We start from the raw sequence: 20459 nt of genomic DNA, 5'->3' as shown, positions 1-20459 counted from the left end.
ATCTGGGAAATGATGCTGAGGTAGATTAAATGTTTGAAATAGTCACTGCCCCTCCTTGTAGTGTCCCTTCCTACAAGTACATTACACATCCCGCTTTGTTGAATTCAGAAGGGACCATGTGACTTGCTTTGGCCAATAAGATGTGGGCAGGAATGATGTGAATCATTTCTGAGCTTTAAGAATCAGCCTGGGATTTGCCATCTCCCTTTTCCTTCTGCCAAAAGACCAGCATGGTCTTACGTGGAGGCTGTCCAGCCCGGGTCCTCAGTAAAGACAATACGGAGCAGAGCCACACGTGACCCACATCTGTGAGCAAAAAATAAATCTTTGTTGCTGTAAGCCCTTGAGAGTTATGACAAATATTAGCAGTTCAAAATTCCTAGGAAGTGTTCGATAAAGAATCAGATTAACTTTATTTAATGCAACACTGCTAACATTCGCTTGATCACAGAATCCTTGCCTCACGTAAAACCCTGAGAGAGAGTCCGAGAGAAAAATTTCAAGACATGCTAATGAAAATACTTGCTTTAAATCTCCATTCCACTTTGCACAGACTTAAAATTAGGTTGACTATGTCATTTCTTCTAGAGTTTTCAAAGTTTTCAAAATCTCTAACAGAATTAGGGTCAACCCGGCATCATTTGCTCCTCTGACATTAGTCAATTCCTAGAATCCTCCCTTAAATAATTCAGCTTTCTGTCTATAATTTCCCATATGTTTCAATTTTAAAGATGTATAAAGTAGTAAATGGTTTCAAATGAATATTCAGTTTACCTGTGTAGGTATCATTTTCAATTGCTAAATAATTGCAAAGTCAGTGTGGGGTTTTTTTTTTTTTTTTCAATATAAGAGAAAGAGACAACACAACAGCATGAAGTTGAAAAATGCATTAGAAACATAAGTGAAGTCACTTGCTATAAATCATGCTCTTTGACACCCAGTAGATGACACAACTGACTAATGGCACCTAGAATATCTCAGGAGAAATTAGTATTCCATCTCAGAGCAGATTTCACTGGATTTTTAGTTTTAAAAAGCCATTAAAACGAAAAGAGATGTGTTGCTGTGTTTTGTTTATTTACTGATTTTTAATTAAGAAAAATCCAATTCCACTCTAGCCTTAGATCTAAGTGCACCTGGTCATATGAAGACATTGGAAAACAACTAAAAATCACGAGGAATTAAGTCATTCGGCGTTGGGAGATCCAGGACCCAGTTACTGAAGCCATCTGCTTTACCTTATACCAAGGATATTTTGAGACAAGCTTTTATCTAGAAGGATAAAGGCTTGTTGATCCCTACAGTGCCCGCTTTCAGGGAGGGGGTGAAGGAAGCGGCTGGGCAGTCTTGCAGGCTCCTCTGCTCAAGGCTCCCTCCTAGTCGGCTACAGGGAGGGACGATTGTGAACTTGGGCTCTGCCTCTCGGCTGCCAGCCCTGAGCTCCTTCCCTGCTGCGGGAGGGACTCCCTCCCCTTGGGAAGCTGGTGCTCCCTGAGATTCACCTCCCCGGGTCCCCTTTCACACTTTCTCTACCTCCTTACGGTGGAGTCCTCACCCTCTAGGAATGAGAATTTGCTGATCATTTCTGAGATCTGTCACCTAGGGGCCTGCCCCTCCCTCTATAGTCTTCCCCATCCTGAAGCAGCGTCTCACGAAAGTCCTGCTGGTCCCCAATGCTTCTGGCCATACTTGCACATCATTTGCTTTTTACAGATTTCTCTATCTCCTAGTTTCACTGAAGATGCAGCTTGTGATATTTTCCCTGTTGTCTCTATTGCTCTGTGCGGTTTCCAGGAGCAGAAAGGAAAGATCCAAATCTAAGTTGCCACCATCTTCTTATACTTAAAGACTTTCCTCCTTTCTGCATATAAGATAACCTATCTGAGGTTTTAAAAAACAAACAAACAAACAACAAACACCAGAAAAACCTCTATGTGAAGCCAAATTCGCCTATTTGGTCAAAATGCTGACTTTATAGACATTTCAGAATAGCACAGGAGTCAGGGGTCAGTAAGACTACACTCCTTCTTTAACTATGAGTTAGCAAAGGTCAAGAGAAGTTAAGAGATTTGTCCAATGCTAAACAACAAAGCTAAAACAAGAAAACTCATGCTCCTTCAAATTTATCACAGAGACCTCCTTGAGAAGGAACAGTCTTCTATTCCTACACTAAACTAGTATTTCTGAGTTTTGAAATGGCTTATAAAGGCACATTATCATGCAGACCCAGGAAAGTGAGTGGCAGCTAACTTCAGCTAACTTAGATCAGCCCATTTAACAAAATCCTGAGGGGCGCCTGAGTGGCTCAGTCAGTTAAGCGTCTGCCTTCAGCTCAGGTCATGATCCCGGGGTCCTGTGATCGAGTCCCGCATCAGGCTCCCCGCTCAGCGGGGAGTCTGCTTCTCCCTCTACCCCTCCTCCCTGCTTATGATCTCTCTTTCTCAAATAAATAAATAAAATCTTTTAAAAAATTCCTGAGAAAATGTGCTAACTGCTAAAAACAGAAGAGTAAATACTGGTAGGATGTGAGGATTTTGTCTTACAATCTTGGTCCTGTATATTGAATCCCCAAAGAATTCAGGGACTGAGTTTTCCCCCTTAATTATACTGTTAGAACACAACCTTCGTCCATATGCTCTCCTTTTCCACTTCCCATTACCATTTCTACTGATGACTACCCTGTATCCTCCTCCCTACTTCCCCTCAGCCTCATCATCTTAGGCTCCAATAACCACCCCTCCACCCGTGTTTTGGGCGTATCAAATCCTGCATTCAAAACAAACCCATCTAAGTGACAGTAATAGCTAACAATTTCAAAGGAGATCATTTCTTTCATTCTAAAGTTCTCTCATTGTCTAACTCTGTGAAAAGCTGATACAAGGAAGTGCCAATTAATAAACTATAGCTTTGATAGTTTAGTGCTACATTAGTAATTTGAAATAGTCACAGATCAGGAACAGTATGGAAAAAGACCAGAGAATAATTAATGCTTAAAAACAACTGATTTATCCATGAAAAGATCACATTTATTTCTTAAGGAGTCCAGATCTGCATTAAGGTATGTGTTTGATTTGAAACTGGTCTTCTTCTGCCACCAAGTGTTAGCACACACTTCTAACCAACCAGTTTTTGCAATGGTTAAATCACAGAAATACAAGGTCACTCGGTGAGAAAAATGTATCTAAAAGAAGGGGAGTATAAAAAGCATGGAGGTGAACAAGTTGCAGAGTAACAATGTAGAACAAATATATTCCAAGAAAACTACACAAAGAACTTTAATTTTAGTTACTATTTCAGACATGCGGGAATTTAATAAGATTCTCTGAGGCTCCATTTATTTAATGAAAGAAACTACAACTCTAAAAGCACAATGATAATCAAACTAGCTTTAAAATATACAGTAACTACTTTCAATATTCTCTTATGCAATATACCCTACTAGAATTTTATGCAACTAAGTATGTGCGAAACACATCGACTAAATGCCTCCTAGTGTTAGAAAAATATATGATGCCAAGAAAAATCTTACATTTCTCAGAATCTAAAGTAGAGAACTCAGTTCTAAGCTTGGGAACCAGAATACCATGCTGTAGCAGAGGAAGATCCCTATCAGGAAATGTGAAAAAGAGTTTCTGTATTTTCAAAATTCTGATCACAATCTATTCACAAAGAACTTTTGGTTATCCCACTGGGCTTTTGGTTAGTTCTATTAAATGGTATTACCTACAAATAGGAGCCTACCAGAGGATGGCACCCCAGAAGCCTAGGGACTTCTGCAGTCAACACTCAACACCACTGGGAAATCCTCACACTAGATCTTTATGACCATTCCAGTGGTGGTAAACACTCATCCCCTGCACCTGACATCTGTCCACATCTTTTATGTCAAGGAGATGTTTTACCTTCATGAACAGACCAATTATGGCTCCAACTCTGAATTTTTTTTTTTTTACACTGGCATGGATAACAGCTTTTTAGACCATAAAAAATAACCAATATATGGCAAACCAAACCAAACCAAAACAAAACAAAAAAAACAAAACTGAGGTCCTATCACAGAATAATAGGTTACAGCTCCTGTAGATAATAATGAATGGATCATCTTAACTATCTCAGAATTGGCCTATAAAGATCCAGGGCACTTCTCTACCCAGAACACCCCTTTTTACTAATAATTATCATGTCTACCCCGACAACAGAACCACCAGTATCTTAGGAGTACGCCAGTATCTATCCACCCGCTACAAAAAATGATTTCCGGTTGGCCTTCCAGCAGGTCAAACTGAAATACAAAGAGTACACCAACCTCAAAACAGAGCATCTTAGTGGGAGACATCATTAGCTCTTTTCTAGATACTTTCACTATGCATCACCCATCCATACCAGAAACTCAAAGAACACTCCTCAAGATCATGGAAAACCTTCAAGCTTTCTGCATCTTGTGGCTTCCCTTTACCCTTGATTTTCATGAGACATCTAACTTGCCCATCACCATATCTATGATCAGCCCCCTAAGGCTCCACTCTTCCTCAGAACCTAAGCAAGCCCCTAACCAACCAAGAGAGAAATTCTGGGTGTGTCAAGGGGAATCTACTATATTCCAGGTAACATTAAGGTCAGCTGTATTCACTGATTTACCAGAAGAATTAAGGGCTAAAAGAGCAATTGTTGGAACCTATCTTTTACCTCCAAAATTACAAGGAAGCACATTAAGCTGTGTTGAAGACAAACCCAAGGAAACTATCTTTATATAACTTTAATTATGGTTTACATTTTTATGCTATTCCACAGTTCTTATAAGTTATCTATTTTAATAGCTTCTTAAATCATTGATACGATTTGTCGTAATTGACCTAAAAATTCCCTCATTGTAATGGAAGTTATTTCTAATTTTTCCTCTATTATGGATACTGCTTCAGTAAACACCTTTATACATAAAGAGTTTCTTCTTTAGAATTATTTCTTAGTTATAAAATAAATAAGTCCTGGGGATATAGTGTACAACATGGTGGTAATAGTTAAAATATTATATTGTAAAAAATATATATACTATATTGTATATTTGAAAGTTACTAAAAGTAGGTCTTAAAAGTTCTCACAACAACAACAACAAAAAAAGGTAACTATATAAGATGATGGATTTGTTAACTAATCTTATTACGATGATCATTTTGCAATATATTAATATATTAAATCATTATGTTGTACACCTGAAACTTACACCACGTTGTATATCAATTTTATCTCAATAAAAAAATTATTTGTTTAAGATAATCCCAGCAGCATGAACCTCTTAGTTAAAGAATATGAATATTTTAACTTTCTTTATGGGAATTGTTTAATTCACAACTCAAAGGGCCATACCAAGCCACCATTCATAATCTCTGATGGTCCTTCTACCTCAAGCTTATCCTAACAAATGTTCCTCTAATACAATGTAGTTGGAAGTATAAATTGGGGCCACTGTTTTAAAAGGCAATTTACGGTGTTTTTGAAAAGCTGAAATATAAAATACCCTTTAACCTTGACACTCCATTTCAAGAAATGGGTTCTTTGAAATATTGGCATGTCTACCCAAAGGAAAATGAACGTGGATGCTTACTGCAGCCCTGTTTGTGCGAGCAAAGAAACAGAAATTAATGTAATTATTCATCAAGGGGAGAATAAATTATGATAAATCAAAATAATGTATATTTATTTCTGTTTTAAAGAAACTATATGCAGGTATTTGCACCTATATACATTTGCAGTGTGTAGGAAAAAGTCAGAAGAATATCCTAGTAGTGGTAACCTGCAGACAGAGAAATATATTGGGGAGAAGGGGGCGGTAGGGTGGTGCTGAAGGAAAAATCGTATGTATCACTCTATAGGTTTGCATCTATTTGGACTGTTTGCAATCACCAAATATTCACCTAATACTTTTATAATTAAAATCACTTTTAAAATAAAGTACTTGAAGGAAGACAAACTTAACACTCCAGTGATAAAAACCTATTGTTTCCCACCTCTCTCTCTCTCTCTTATTTTGTTATCAATCTAAACAACACTGAACACTAGCAATACATTCCACTACTGATCTTATCAATGTCCACTCCCTTACAAATGAGTGAACCCGAATAAAAGCCCAATAGAGAATTAGCGCTGAGAAAGGAGGATAGTTGGAAAGCTAAAAAGTTAAGAAGAAAGAGACTGAAGAAACACATATTTTCAAATAATCTGTATTCCAAACCAAAAAGCATAATAAAAATGCACTTTTATGCATGATACCTTCTCATACTGGCTTTAACTTTTACACTGGAATAAGTGCACAAAGAAAATGTTGGCTATTTATTTAAACCTGCAGGTCTCTGAATAGTCTACTCTACAGAGAATCTGGATCAGAATCATCAGTAGCACTGATCAAACATCAAAAGTCACGATCTTTAGGTACAACTCCAGATCTGAAGCTAGAGGGTGGAAATCTGCAGCTTCGGCGTTGACACATGAATCCCAAAGTTTAAAATATACTTTCTTAAGCATTCAGAAATACTGGACATCAGAGTGGTACATAGGAATGGAGTCATTCTATTATTGAAAAGAGAAATTTCTCATTTGGCTTTCTGAAAGGCAGGGAGGTCATACTTTATTTTCTAAAGATTAGGCTTTCTAATCTAAACAAAATACAACCTGATTTAGATTTTTTTTTAAAGATTTTATTTATTTATTTGACAGAGAGAGACACAGCGAGAGAGGAAACGCAAGCAGGGGGAGTGGGAGAGGGAGAAGCAGGCTTCCCGCGGAGCAGGGAGCCCAACGCGGGGCTCGATCCCGGGACCCTGGGATCATGACCTGAGCCGAAGGCACATGCTTAATGACTGAGCCACCAGGCACCCCTGATTTAGATTTTATATACCATTCAGGCAGGGACTGTTTCTATTTTGATAATAACTCTGGGCCCAGCAGCCCATGTCTGGCACGTATTAAGCATGCAGTAAATATGTGCTGAATTAATATGGTTTGGGCCAGGGAGCTCCTCACGTGATGACAGAAATTAATTTGGATGAACTGGACGTGGCCAGTGGGAGAGAAGAATCTGGGCCTGGGAAAGGGATAAGGTGGATTCCACACAGGGCTCTGTCAGGGAAGAATGGGCCACTTCACATTTGTAAGTCTCATATCCCTGCTCTACAAAATAAGGGAGCAGATTCTGGGAAATTAACTGCCAAGAAATCATTTAAATTTAGTCTGAAATGTTAAAATTCAGATTCTAGAGTAGTTTAAACACTCCTGTGATAAATGTCCTTGTGTACTCTCAAGTAAAAGTTAATACCATACAGACAAAGAAACACTTTGAAATGTGGATATTACCTTCACCACTGATTTGTCATTCTGTGATTAAGTGTGAAATCACTGGGAAGAGGACAATCCATTTGAAAACAAGAAAGATAACGAGTAAAGAAGTAAACGGTCAGTCTGCAAGTCTTGTCAGCTGTTATTCCAAATTTCAAAATCTATTATTTACACAAATTATTTTTACCTAAATATTCAGGAATGGTACCTGATTTAGTTATTATTGAATGTGGGGCATAGTTATCAAAAGAAAAAAAAAAAACATGCAACATATCTTTTTGAAAAGGTATTCACAATAGTTTGCACAACCACAGGATGGCCAATCACCCAAACACATGTTTTAAAAGATCAAAAAGACTTTCTGTGCACAGAGACATTAAATACAATAGGTACCCAATTTAGAAAAGAATCTACTTACTAATAAACATGGCCTTCATTTATAGAGCTGCAAATCAGTCTTAACTGCAGCAAGGGGTCATGGAGAGCAGGAACAAATATTAATCTGCATGCCTATCTCCAAAACTCTGGTGTATTAGAGCAGGTCAGCAGATGGCTAAATTTGCATGAGAAGCTCCCTAGGCCGAAACAGGAAAAACAATGAAGGGTGCCCTTAGGATTCTAGGAGAAAAGCTCACGAATCAGAAGAAAACCAAAAGTTACTTCAAACTGCGGGAGGAGGGGGTGGCCTGGGAAGGCCGAAAGTCACCCTGAGATTTGGGAGGTCAAGAGACACATCTCTCAGTTCATGTCACTTCTGCCCATCCTCAGGGAGAAGTACATTCAAGTAACGAGGGGATCGGGGTTCCTCAATTACCCTCTTGCCCAGTCCATGGAACACCTGTTCCAAGCCCTCAGTGGAGACAACTGCTAAAAGCACAAGGTTGTCTTCTGGAAATCTTGAAAGAGCTGGGTAAAGGGGGGTAAAGAAGCTTGTCCCACCATGAAGAACCCAGTTCCAGTGAGCAGCACCAGGGTATGCAGGCCAGAGGAGGAAGCTTGGAGGGCAGCAGGCTGCAAACAACCAGAAGCAAAGAAAGCAGTAAAACGGGACCCTGGCACTGCCTCGATGCTCTTCAAGGGATGAAGTGGATGTGGCATGAGAAGCAGCGTCAGGAAATGTTGGTCCGAATATGCAGCTAAATGTTGGCAGAGGATGCGGTAGAAGAGCCCCAGTGGCAAAGGAGGGCACAGCTGGAAGAGCCTGCATGGAGTCTCACGAGCCAACTCAGCATCCCTGGGAGTGGAAAACAAACTGACTTGGAATCCCAGGACCCAGAGTGGTAGGGCGTCAAGAACCACTACAAATGTCACTCATGCCCCGAGCATGCTTAGTAAGGCTGGTGTAGCTGGTAACACAAGGCTTACAATCAAAATGTTCACTCACCTTCTTCCGGAGCCATGGTGCTTTGGACAATTTCATAAAAGTCAAGTGAGGCTTAAAACTCCTGTTTTCTCCTGCCAAAATGCCCTTTTCTTGAAATGTCCTTTTTGCAGCCTCTAAAGAAAATAAAAACACAAAAATGCTACTGTAACACATGGCTATCTTTTATTATAAAAATGGCAATTCAAAAAGTAACAAATTATTTTATAATGAAGAATACTTTATATACCTGTATGAGATATTATTTTCTAAAAAAAGAATAAAACCACAATGTGTAGGACAACACATTATTAAATCTGCAGAGATTTCAAACTTTAAGCATACAAAAGCAACAATTTGAAAAGGAAACATTTAATAAATGAAATAAGCATTTATCTGATATGATGCTGATTTTCACTGAATATCCTAGCAGTGCCCATACGCATAAAAAGGACTAGTTTATCTGTAACCCGTAAGATCTAAAACTTCTACTTCTGACCAAGATGGAATAACAGAAATCAGATCTACCCTCCCATCTGAAACAATGAAAGGACAAAGTATATAAAATGATGGTTTGTAAGATACTCTACTTATCAGGCAATGAAGGTCAGTGATCCTTTAGAGATGAGAAACAAACAAGGTGAGCCCTTCAACTGCCCAGCTTTCATCCTTGAGTGTCTAGGCCCCTGTGCAAGGAGGAGAAACCCAGGTGGAGCTTAGTCATCTCACTGGGTCAAGCAAAAAGAGTCGAAAGTAGGGGAGGCAAAGGTATCTACAGCTCACAGGCAAGATTCCTAGAAAAGTGAGACCTGTGCAGAGAGAAAACCCCACAGATCTACAGAGGGTTGCCCTAGATTATTCAGCTGAGTATAGACCAGTGCATATTTGTTAGGAAACTACCTGAGGATGGGGAAACACATTCAAAAGGATTAGAGGGAACGGTGCTCAGTGCTCATACAGGGGCAGGAGAATTGTCTGTTCCCATGAGCCAGGCTGGAAAAACCTCGAGATTTCTAGGAAACTGGGTAGAATGAACAGAAAGGTCTTACCTCAGTAGTGGGGAAAAATTGAACTGGTACTATTCTAGTCCCATCTAAAAAATCTTAGAAGCAAGATCCAAAAGGAAAAAAACTGTCTCCAAGTAACTTAATTGTGTCCCAGAACAAAGCCCAAGAAGTAGACTATCCAAACCCAACAAGGCAGACTTCACAATGCCTGGCATCTAATAAAAAATGCATACAGGCATTCAAATGAACAGGAAAATGTGACCTACAATGAAGAGATAAATCAATTCACCAAAGGGAACTGACACAAATGTTAGAGTCAGAAGATAAAAGAATCAAAATAGCTATTATGACTGTTTTCTTTATGTTCAAAAAGTAGAGACATGCAAAACATAAAAAAGACCCAAATCAAATTTATAGAGATAAAAATTGCAATGTCTAGAGAAAAATAAACTGGATATAATGACAGATTAGACATTGTAGAACAAAACATTAGTGACCCTGAAGACATGGCAATAGAAACCACCCAAAATAAAATACAGAGAGAAAAAAGAAAGAAAGGAAAGGGAAAGGAAAAGGGGAAGGGAAAGAAAAGGGGACGGAAAGGGAACGGAAAGGGGAAGGAAAGGAAAGGAAGAAAAGAAAAGAAAAGAAAAGGAACATCGGTAAGTGTGGGGTAACTGCAAGTTGTCTAATATATGTATAAGTGAAGTCCCTAAAAAAGAGGCAAGAGGAAGACAGAGAAAATATTTGAAGAAATAATGCCTGTTGGGGAATGAGAGTTGCCACAACCATGACAGAAAATAATCTAGGCAATAATTTTTAAAATTTAAACTGCACAAGTATTTGAACCAGCAAATTTAATTCTAGGAAAATACACAAAAATAAAATTATCAGCATATAAAATTCTATATAGAAGATATTTAGCAATGTTTGAATTCACACAAAGCAGAAATAACCTCATCAATAAAGAAATGGTCATTAAATTACCATACAGCATACTAAGGACTATCATAAGAAAAAGAGAATCAGAGCTACACATATTGACCTGAAAAGATGCCCATGATCTATTAAGCAAAAAAAGGCAAGTTGCATGGTTAATATAACAATAATATGATTTCATGGCCTATTTAAAGAAGAAAAATTCTCTATGCTTTATTAGCATAAAAATGGTATAAAATACCTTAGGATGAGGGTTGAGTTGACATTGAATAGAGATAGAGGAGACTAGTAACATTTTCTTTATACATCTGTATATTGTTTGAGTGGTTACAACGAGCATGTATTACTTCTGAATAAAAAAAGTTAAAAAAAACTAAATAAGCACAATAACTGACTAGACATTAGCAATATAACATTATTACAAGTGCACGAGCATCATACTGGAATGCACAAATAGAATTCTTTGCTATATGTATGAAAAATTCATACTTTTCAAAGATCTTTGGTAAACAACTTTACATTTGTTCTTTCTACCTCAAAATCAGGTAGGGCTAATACCTAAGTTAATTTTAAAGATAAGAAAACTGAAACATAAGGAGTTGATGCTCAAAGTCACTCTCCTTATTAGTAGTAAAGAAGGCACTGGAATCCAGATGCCGTCGCTCCCACTCTGACCATGTTTCAAACTGGATAAAACCCCAGCTTAAACCAAGGTCAGTGAAGGGCACAAAAGCTGCTCCAGCAACTGAATGAGGAAAAGTAAGGCAGGGCATTCTGTCATCTTCCACCACGCCCACACACACACTGGTTTCGGTCAGAGAAGCTCCCCTGTTTCATGCATGCGCTTCTAAGTAGCTTTTCATTTTCTAAAAGGATTCCAACATTTACCCAAAAACAGTTTGAAAAATCAATGCTCAAAAAACACACAGAGAGGGTCCCTTTAGTAACAATAATCCTGCCAGTGATGTCCATCAAAAAATAGAAACAGGTGAAATATAAGGCAAAAAAATGTCTTTGAATCTCAAATAAAACCACGTCCAATCCAAATGTTTAGTGAAAAATTGTTCCTTTTAAATTCATTTATTTCTTACATTACATTTCAATGTTAAATATGCTTTAATTTTTCTAACAATTAAAACTCATGAACCTAGTGGGAGATTATCTAGTATTTCCAGAAAATGTGTCCTAAAAAATAAAAGATGTTTTTAACACAATACTAAATACTAGAGTCATAAGAATGCTTTAGTTTAACCACCAATTCTGTTGGAATCTGGAAATTACTAATGATACATAGAATTATAACCAGACATACCTGGATGAAAACAAAACCAAATATATTTCCATCCAATCTGATTATTTTTTACATAGTGTAAGACTTCAGTTTTTTTTTAATGGGAACCCGAAATAAAAAAGATGTGGGAGTGAACAAAATAAAAAAGATGTGGGAGTGAACAATACAATAGTATCCTTTCTGAGAAAAAGAAGGGTTTGCTGTAATGACTGGTCCATACAAAAGTAATAAAATAATAGAGAAGAGCAGAGCTTCAAAACAGAAATACCTGCACAAGAGAAAATTCAAACGGACACCTTCTTTTTACCAATGACGTAATTATTAGCCCCATCAGTGATATCTGGTATGCCGGCTGGCATGAAGGATAAAAAGCAGGGAAGAGGACCTGCCCTCCCAGGAGAGGAGCTCCTGGAGCAGAGCTTAGGAGTTAATCAGCTAAGTACCCACAGTGTCTGGAGCACGTGCTTAGCATCTATGGGTATTTAATAGTACCTATTGAATTTGAATTGAACATCACCTTTGTGCTAGCTGTTTTATGTATGCTTGATCATCTATGCCTCCAGATAACCCTAAGAGGTAAGTTATTATTCCCATTTTTAAAAATTAAGGAACTGAGACTCTGAAATGTTAATAGCTTACTCAAAGATCACTGAGCTAAGTCATGGTGAGGATAGAATTTGAACTCAAATCTAACTGACTACAACGTTCATGCTACCTCCTATGTGAAGAATCTAAAGTCTTGGGGGGCCTAGCTGACTCAAGTGGAAGAGCATGCAACTCTTGATCTCAGGGTCATGAGTTCAAGCCCCATACTGGGTGTAGAGATTACTAAAATAAATAAACTTCTTAAAAAAGAATTTAAAATCTTCTTTCTCCCCTCTAAGTTATTTTTTTTTAAAGATTTACTCATTTATTTATCTGAGGAGTGTGAGCAGGGGAGGGGCAGAGGGAGAGGGAGAAGCAGGCTCCCTTAGCACTAAGCAGGGACCCTGACTCGGGGCTCGATCCCAGGACCCTGGGATCATGGCCTGAGCCAAAGGCAGATGCTTAACTGACTGAGCCACCCAGGTGCCCCTCTAAGAAAATTTCTTAAATACAAGGTAAAATCTGGTTAGCTTATTTTAAAACTTGTACAGCACTTATGAACTGCAGTTGACAAACTCAGATCTGGTCATTTGCTCATTCATTCAGCAAATAATTACTGACAGCTACTCTGTCAGGTACTGTTCTAGGTGTGGGAACGACAGCAATGCACAAAGCAAATCCCCTGCCCTCAGGGAACGTCCACACATGCTGGGTGCTGTCAGGTATGATTGATCAGTGATATGAAGAAAAATAAAGCAGGTGAAGGATCTACAAAGTGATGTGGAAGAAAAGAGGTTTTGATGTTAGATATGGCGGTCTGAGAAGCCCGCTCTGAAGAGGAGACCGTTGAGAAGCCACCTGAGGGGAGAAGAATACTCAAGGCAGAAAGAAGAACTTACGAAGACTGTTTAGTAGGTCCAGAAACAGTAAAAAGGATTTAAAAAGATAGGATACCTGGAGCAGGGTGAGTCAGCATTTGGGGAAGAGGTAAGAATGGATTTAGAGAAGTAGGCAGGAATATGAGGGGGGCATGGTAAAACCTTCAGATTTTATTCTCAGTATGGTGGGAAATTCTGGGGGTTTTAAGCAAGGAAAATTTATGTGTATGAGTAACTTTCTTTATTCATCTATATTTCAGCTAGAATATACATTTCTTCCTGGTGGAAGAAATTTAATCTCAGGCAATTCAAAGTGCTCCGCTCTTTCCCTAGAGCTGTATTTTAGTTGAAGGGAAGGTAGCTAATGGGGCGTCAGAGTGGTTTAGATGGGGGTGTAGCGCCTGGCTCTTGGGTCACCATCTGGCATCTCCTGAGACATGCACCATGCTTGGTTTTGTAGCTGGACCCTCCCTCATTCCCATATATAATGACTCTGCCACTTCTGTGCCCTCTCAGGTATGCAAGATTTCATTCTATGGATCATCACACCATACCAGGGCAAGCAGGAACTCGCTGGACCTGTCTCAGGCCCTTTACCATTTCCTTGCTATTCTTGAGCACACGAAAATAATGGAATTTCCTGGGGCCAAGGTGGAAAGGTCAGAACCCTAGAAGGCCACCCACCACCCAATACCAGCCTCACTTCACCTCCACCGCCACTCTGGAAGCAGAGGGAATTCTGGCTCGCTGGCGCTATGAACACACCCCAGGAGGAAGGCACAGGGTCTCTCCTGCTCTCGGACTGATGTGAGTTTCTGCTGTTCTGTTCAGGGGATGATGGAAAGGCAAGAACTCATATTCTACCTTGGCCTCTAGCTCTCTTCTTTGCCTGACACTGAGAATCTTTTCTAGCATCAAAGCAGGAAAAACGTATCATTATGTTTAGGTGTTGAAATCCCAAAGCCTTTCTCTATTTTTCTTGCTATATTCTCTCTCTTCTGAGAACATGGGTGCCATTGTCCGGGAGGTGGCTAGGCACAGAACAAAGGATACAAGAAATACAAGGAGAAAAACTCAGTATCTCAAAATATTATCCCCACATGTTCAAAATCTTAGTTTACTGGGGCGCCTGAGTGGCTCAGTCGTTAAGCGTCTGCCTTCGGCTCAGGTCATGATCCCAGGGTCCTGGGATCGAGTCTGGCATCAGGCTCCCTGCTCCGCGGGAAGCCTGCTTCTCCCTCCCCCACTCCCCCTGCTTGTGTTCCCTCTCTCGCTGTGTCTCTCTCTGTCAAATAAATAAATAAAATCTTAAAAAAATAATAAAGTTCAAAATCTTAGTTTGTTATTTTACTTTCATAATATCTACTAAATGCTAATATGTGCTAAATGTGACATTTTGATCACCATTTGTAAATGTGGGGCATGTCCTAAAACCCATCACTGCTAGTCATAGCAGCAAATGGTTTTTCCTCTCTCTTCTATGGTAATAAAGAAAGTCAAGCAATGGACCATTCAGATGGAAAAAAAAGAAAAACAAAAACCCAACACTGTTCTTAGTTACAAACAACAAATGGCAACTTTAGCTGAGTTAAGCAGGGAAGAAATGTGTAAGAATACCAGGGGATGCCTGGGTGGCGCAGCCGGTTGAGCACCCGACTGGGTTTCGGGTCAGGTCCTTATCTCAGGGTCAGGGGATCAAGCCCTACGTCGGGCTCCACGTTCAGCTTGGAGTCAGCTTGAGATTCTCTCCCTCTCCCTCAGCCCCTCCCACTCATGCTCTCTCTCTCTCTCTAAAATAAATAAATCTTTAAGGGAAAAAAAAAAAAAGAACACCGGGAGGATGGAAGAGCAGGCTGGAAGGCTAGGAGGCCAAGCAGATGTCCAGAGCTATGCTGGAGCACAGGTATGCGGCCACCACACCTGCTCCAGCTGGGGTCCTGCGACCCTGACAGCACACGGAGGGCCAGAACTGCTGCCCCCTGCCTGCCACTGATGACACACCCGTCCCCAGGACAGATTCTGCACAGTCCTTTTTTGTTCAAAGTCCTAGCTTCTGATTCAAAGTCTAGACCAAAGCAAGATCATGTTCCCAGCACCAAAGCAAACTGTGGAAGAAGGTATGTGACACGGGAGACAGTGGGGAAGAGTTTAGATGCTGGGCAGCTAAAAAAGAAGACTACAGTCCAGCAGATGCACATTTTAAAACAGTAACAGTGTATTCATAACAACTACTATTATAATTAACTTATCTTTTGGCTCACGTAAATTATAAGCAGGATATCTTTCCTCAACTACTCTTCTAACCCAGCTCTGACCCTCTCTATTATGGCATACCCACAACTGTTTTAGATAGACCTCGAGTTAAAATAGGAGGCTGAATCATGCAAAACCATCATTTTTATGAGTCAAAAACTGTCAAATACTGGCAATGTCTGATGGCTTACCATATACAATGGTGGACTCACTAAGTTCCTAGGATCTGATTTAAGGGATCAGAGCATATTTTCTAGGTCTTCAAGTACTTGAAGAATTATCACATAGAAGAATTGCTGATAGCAACTCAGCAACATATTCTTATCAATCCAGAAAACAGAAACAGCATGAAGGTGTGAAAGCAAAAATTCATTTCTTTATTTATTTACTGAGCACTTCCCATATGTGCCAGACACACAGTCTGCTCGCGACAGCAAACACAGCCCTGCTCTCACAGAGCTTACAGTCTCAGGGGACAGATCTGGGCCCAATAAAGAGGACTCAACAATGTTCAGAGTTATTAAAAATTACAAAGATATAAGGAAAGAAGTTTTGTTAAGAGAAATTAAAATAGTAAGCATTTGTATTGTTCATTACTACCTACATTAGCTTTCACATATTATTTTATTTGATATGACAATCTCATCAATTGATTGTAAAGATACAATATTTTTCTATTTACTGGTTTCAGTTACTTTTTTTAAGATTTTATTTATTTTATTTTTAATAAGCAGGGGGAGCGGCAGGCAAAGGGAGAGGGAGAAGCAGACTTCCCGCTGAGCAGGGAGCCCGATGCAGGGCTTGATCCCAGGACCCTGGGATCATGACCTGAGCTGAAGGCAGCGGCTTAACCGCCTGAGCCACCCAAGAGCCCCAAAGTTTCAGTTACTTTAAATTTTGACCCAAGAGTTCTCATTACTCACTGGGCCTGAAATCTTTGATGATGGATATCTATTCACAATACTGTTTTAAATAATATGTGTCACAAAGCACATATAATTTGTTATTAATGTGTTTTTCCAGTATAGTACCTTCTCTAGGTAGACAGAAATAGGGGAAAAAGAAATTGTTGCCTTTTTTTGTTTTTGTTTTTGTTTTAGGATTTTTATTTATTTATTCATGAGAGACAGAGAGAGAGAGAGGCCGAGGGAGAAGCAGGCTCCCAAGGAGCAGAGAGCCCGATGCAGGACTCGATCCCAGGACCCTGGGATCATGACCTGAGCCAAAGGCAGACGCTCAACCATCTGAGCCACCCAGGCACCCTGTTGCCTTTTTTTTGAAAAATATTTCTTAGTATTGGTTTTTTATTCCTATTAGCAGTATAATCTATTGCTCAGCCAGAATACAGGATAATGGTTAAGGAAATACCATGCTTGAGATAAGAAGAGATTTTGCTGGTGTGAAAACCACATCTCATTTTTCATCTACGTTAACTCATGTTCTGGAGGAAAAGCTTATGAATAATTTAAGAGATTGTTCAATTCCTCCTAGTACCACAGACATTCCTTCAAGCACTAAATAGAAAATCAACACAGCAAATATATCAGACATCCTTCAAAAGTCAGCTAAAAACACTTCCTAAATAATATAATTTACCTCATAGTTAAAGATGCAAAATGTCTGAAGAACAATTTTGTAAAATGTATTTTAAACACCAAGAGACTTGGCTATATAAAAGAAGACTGAAATGAATAATTTAATAAAGAAACAATATTTTATAATCCTAACAAATACATTACAGTTTTACCTGTTTAGGCGAGTTTGTGTTATTCAGCAAACATTTATTGAGTGTGTTAAGTACTGGGAAGTTTTCTGTGTTTTTTAAATTTTAAATATACATATTTTTACATAGGAGTTTTCTTTATGTGAACTCTTAAGTATGTAGCAACAATAAATTTATACCTAAAATGTAAAGAAATTGTTAAAAGTTGTCTGAAAGTAAACCATGACAGATCAATTTTAATAAAATCATATCTTTTTAATTATATACATGTTCTTATAAATTCCTTTTCTTTTCTTTTGTTATTTTTTCTGTTTCTAACATTATGAGGGATAGTTATATGACAGCATGATATATAATTTGAGAATAATCACAAAGAGGTTTATTTTTTTATTGAGGTATACAAAGAAGTTTATTAATAAAAATAGTCTAGAATACGAAATGTAAATTAGGTAGTCCTAATATATTCTTAAGATTAAATATTCTATTTTAGATGCAAAAGAAATAATAAGTTGGATTTTAGTTTTGAGAAGACTGATCTGTGATTAGACAATACACCATACAATAGGAGGTGATAAGGTCTTTTCTTGCTTTCCATCTGGAAGATACTTTCTTATACCATTGTAAGTTACAGTAAAACTATGTCACATATAATACGAAAGATCTCAGTAAAATTTTAGAATCACTTTTTGGCCATCTAAAACTTTAAGTAAAAGCCATACAACTGTTTTTGTCATTCCTGTTATTACTATTTAAAGGATTCTTGTTTCCATATGCTCCTCAAACTGTTCCATTTTTAGATGGTTTTAGTAAGTTATTTGATACATAATGGCAGGCATAATGTTGAAACGAACTTCATTTTAAAATTTTTATACTCATCATTTTAAGCATATATTTCCAATTGATTACTGTGTAAAACTGTCAAATAGAATTTTAAAACGTTTCATTCTTAAGAGCGAGTCTTTAAAATTACACCTTGATGCCAGAGGCATCCCATTCGTTCCACTGCAGTAGAGTCTGAAGGAGACCCAGACTGAGCATTCCAACACTGGCCCAGTTCTCCTATTATTCAACTTGTGTTCTTGGACCGGTCACTTAACCTTGACAGCAAAAATGATGAGGCCATTACAAATGATCTCTCAAGTCCCTCTCCTTATCCTAACAACCAGCTAGGCCAAATAAATTGTCAGAGAATGCTGGTACATCATCCATCAGGGATTCCATTTCTTTTTAAAGAATTTCTTTACTTATTTAAGAGAGAGAGAGAGAGAGAGCACGAGTGGGGGTGGGGCGCAGAGGGAGAGGGACACACAGACTCCCTGCCAAATAAAGAGCCCCATGTGGGGCTCAATCTCAGGACCCCAAGATCATGACCTGAGCTGAAGTCAGATGCTTAAACGACTGAGCCACCCAGGCACACCCCCATCAGGGATTCTAGACACCAGGACTGGATTTTACTGTCATACAAAGATTTAGACATGAATATAAATAAGGGAAGAGAGACTACATAAGGTTAAATGTTCTTTCAATTACACTTTTATGTTTACATCAGACATTTTTCACTGGTTTACATATCCATTTAAAAGATATTTATTGAGCCTCTATTACATAGCGGGCTCTGGGGAGACAAAGATGAAAGATTCCCTCAAAGAGCTCTCACTCTAGTTGAGGAACATTGATTTCTAAACAATCAAATGTAGTGAAATATTACAGTTTCTACAGTAAATATCCATCTATGGAATATAGGGGAGATTAGGAGAGAAAATGGTCATTTCTATTTTGAAGAAATCAGAAAAGCCTTTATTTTGGAAATGACATTTGAAATGAGTTTTATAAAAGATCAATAATACAATCTGAAAAAGAAATTAAGAAAACAATTCCATTGACAATAGTACCAAAAATAATAAAATACTTAGGAATAAACTTTAACAAGGAGGCAAAGGACTGACAACTACAAATGGTGCTGAAAGAAATTAAAGGAGACACAACTAAATGGAAGACATTTCACATTTAGGGACTGGAAGCCCTAATACCACTAAGATGGCAATACTGCCCAAAGCCATCTACAGATTTAATGTAATTCCTACCAAAGTTTCAATGATGCTTTTTGCAGAAATAGAAAAAAAAAATCATCCTAAAATTCATATGGAATCTCAAGGGACCCTAAATAGCCAAAAACTCTTAATAAAGAAGAACAAAGTTGGAAGTCTCACACTTCCTTGTTCCAAAATTTACTACAAAGCTACAGTCATCAAAACAGTGTGCTCACACCTGTCAGAATGGCTAAAATCAAAAACACAAGAAACAACAGATGTTGGTGAGAATGTAGAGGAAAAGGAACCCTCTTTTTTTTTTTTTTTTTTTTACACTGGTGGTGGGAATGCAAAGTGGTGCAGCCACTCCAGAAAACAGTATGGAGGTTCCTCAAAAACTTAAAAATAGAGTTACCTTACGACCTAGTAATTGCACTATTGAATCTTTATCCAAAAAAGGCAAAAACACTAATTCAGAGGGATACATGTACCCCTATGATTATTGCAGCATTATTTACAATAGCCATAAATAATAAATAATAATATAAAAACAAATATAAATAAATAATAAATTAAATAATAAATAAATACTTACAATAGCAGCCCAAGTGTCCATTGATAGGTAAATGGATAAAGAAGATATGGTATACAATGGAATATTATTCAGCCATAAGAAAGAATGAAATCTTACCATTTGCAACAATGTGGATAGAACCAGGGAGTATAATACTAAGTGAAATAAGTCAGAGAAAGACAAATACCATATGATTTCACTCATATGTGGAATTTAAGAAACAAAACAAATGAACAAAGATAAAAAAGAGAGAGACAAACCAAGAAACAGACTCTTAACTATAGAGAACAAACTGATGGTTACCAGAGGGGAGGCTGGCTGGGGGATGGATGAAATAGGTGACGGGGATTAAAGAGTACACTTATCATAATGAGCACTGGGTACTGTATAGAGTTGTTGAATCACTATATTGTATACCTGAAACTAATATAATACTGTATATATGTTAATTATACAAAAATTATATAAAATTATATAAAAAAAGGAAAAA

General features: G+C 38.2%; 1 protein-coding gene across 4 annotated transcripts in view; it reads right to left on the bottom strand.

The window, feature by feature from the left end:
* Positions 1-20459, bottom strand: part of AKAP7 (A-kinase anchoring protein 7) — a 145294-nt gene that overhangs the window by 76722 nt on the left and 48113 nt on the right. For all 4 annotated transcript variants that reach the window (XM_064598107.1, XM_045865543.3, XM_064598108.1 and 1 more), the window contains exon 6: positions 8714-8826. In XM_064598107.1, coding sequence (XP_064454177.1) covers positions 8714-8826 — 113 coding nt within the window. The remainder of the gene's footprint in view (positions 1-8713; positions 8827-20459) is intronic.

Source organism: Mirounga angustirostris, unplaced genomic scaffold (assembly GCF_029215605.1).
Source record: "Mirounga angustirostris isolate CCGP_5_RB_7025 unplaced genomic scaffold, mMirAng1.0.hap1 SCAF_8, whole genome shotgun sequence".
Classification (NCBI taxonomy): Eukaryota; Metazoa; Chordata; class Mammalia; order Carnivora; family Phocidae; genus Mirounga; species Mirounga angustirostris.
Note: the sequence above shows the minus strand (reverse complement) of the source record. Positions and strands in the feature narration are given on the sequence as shown.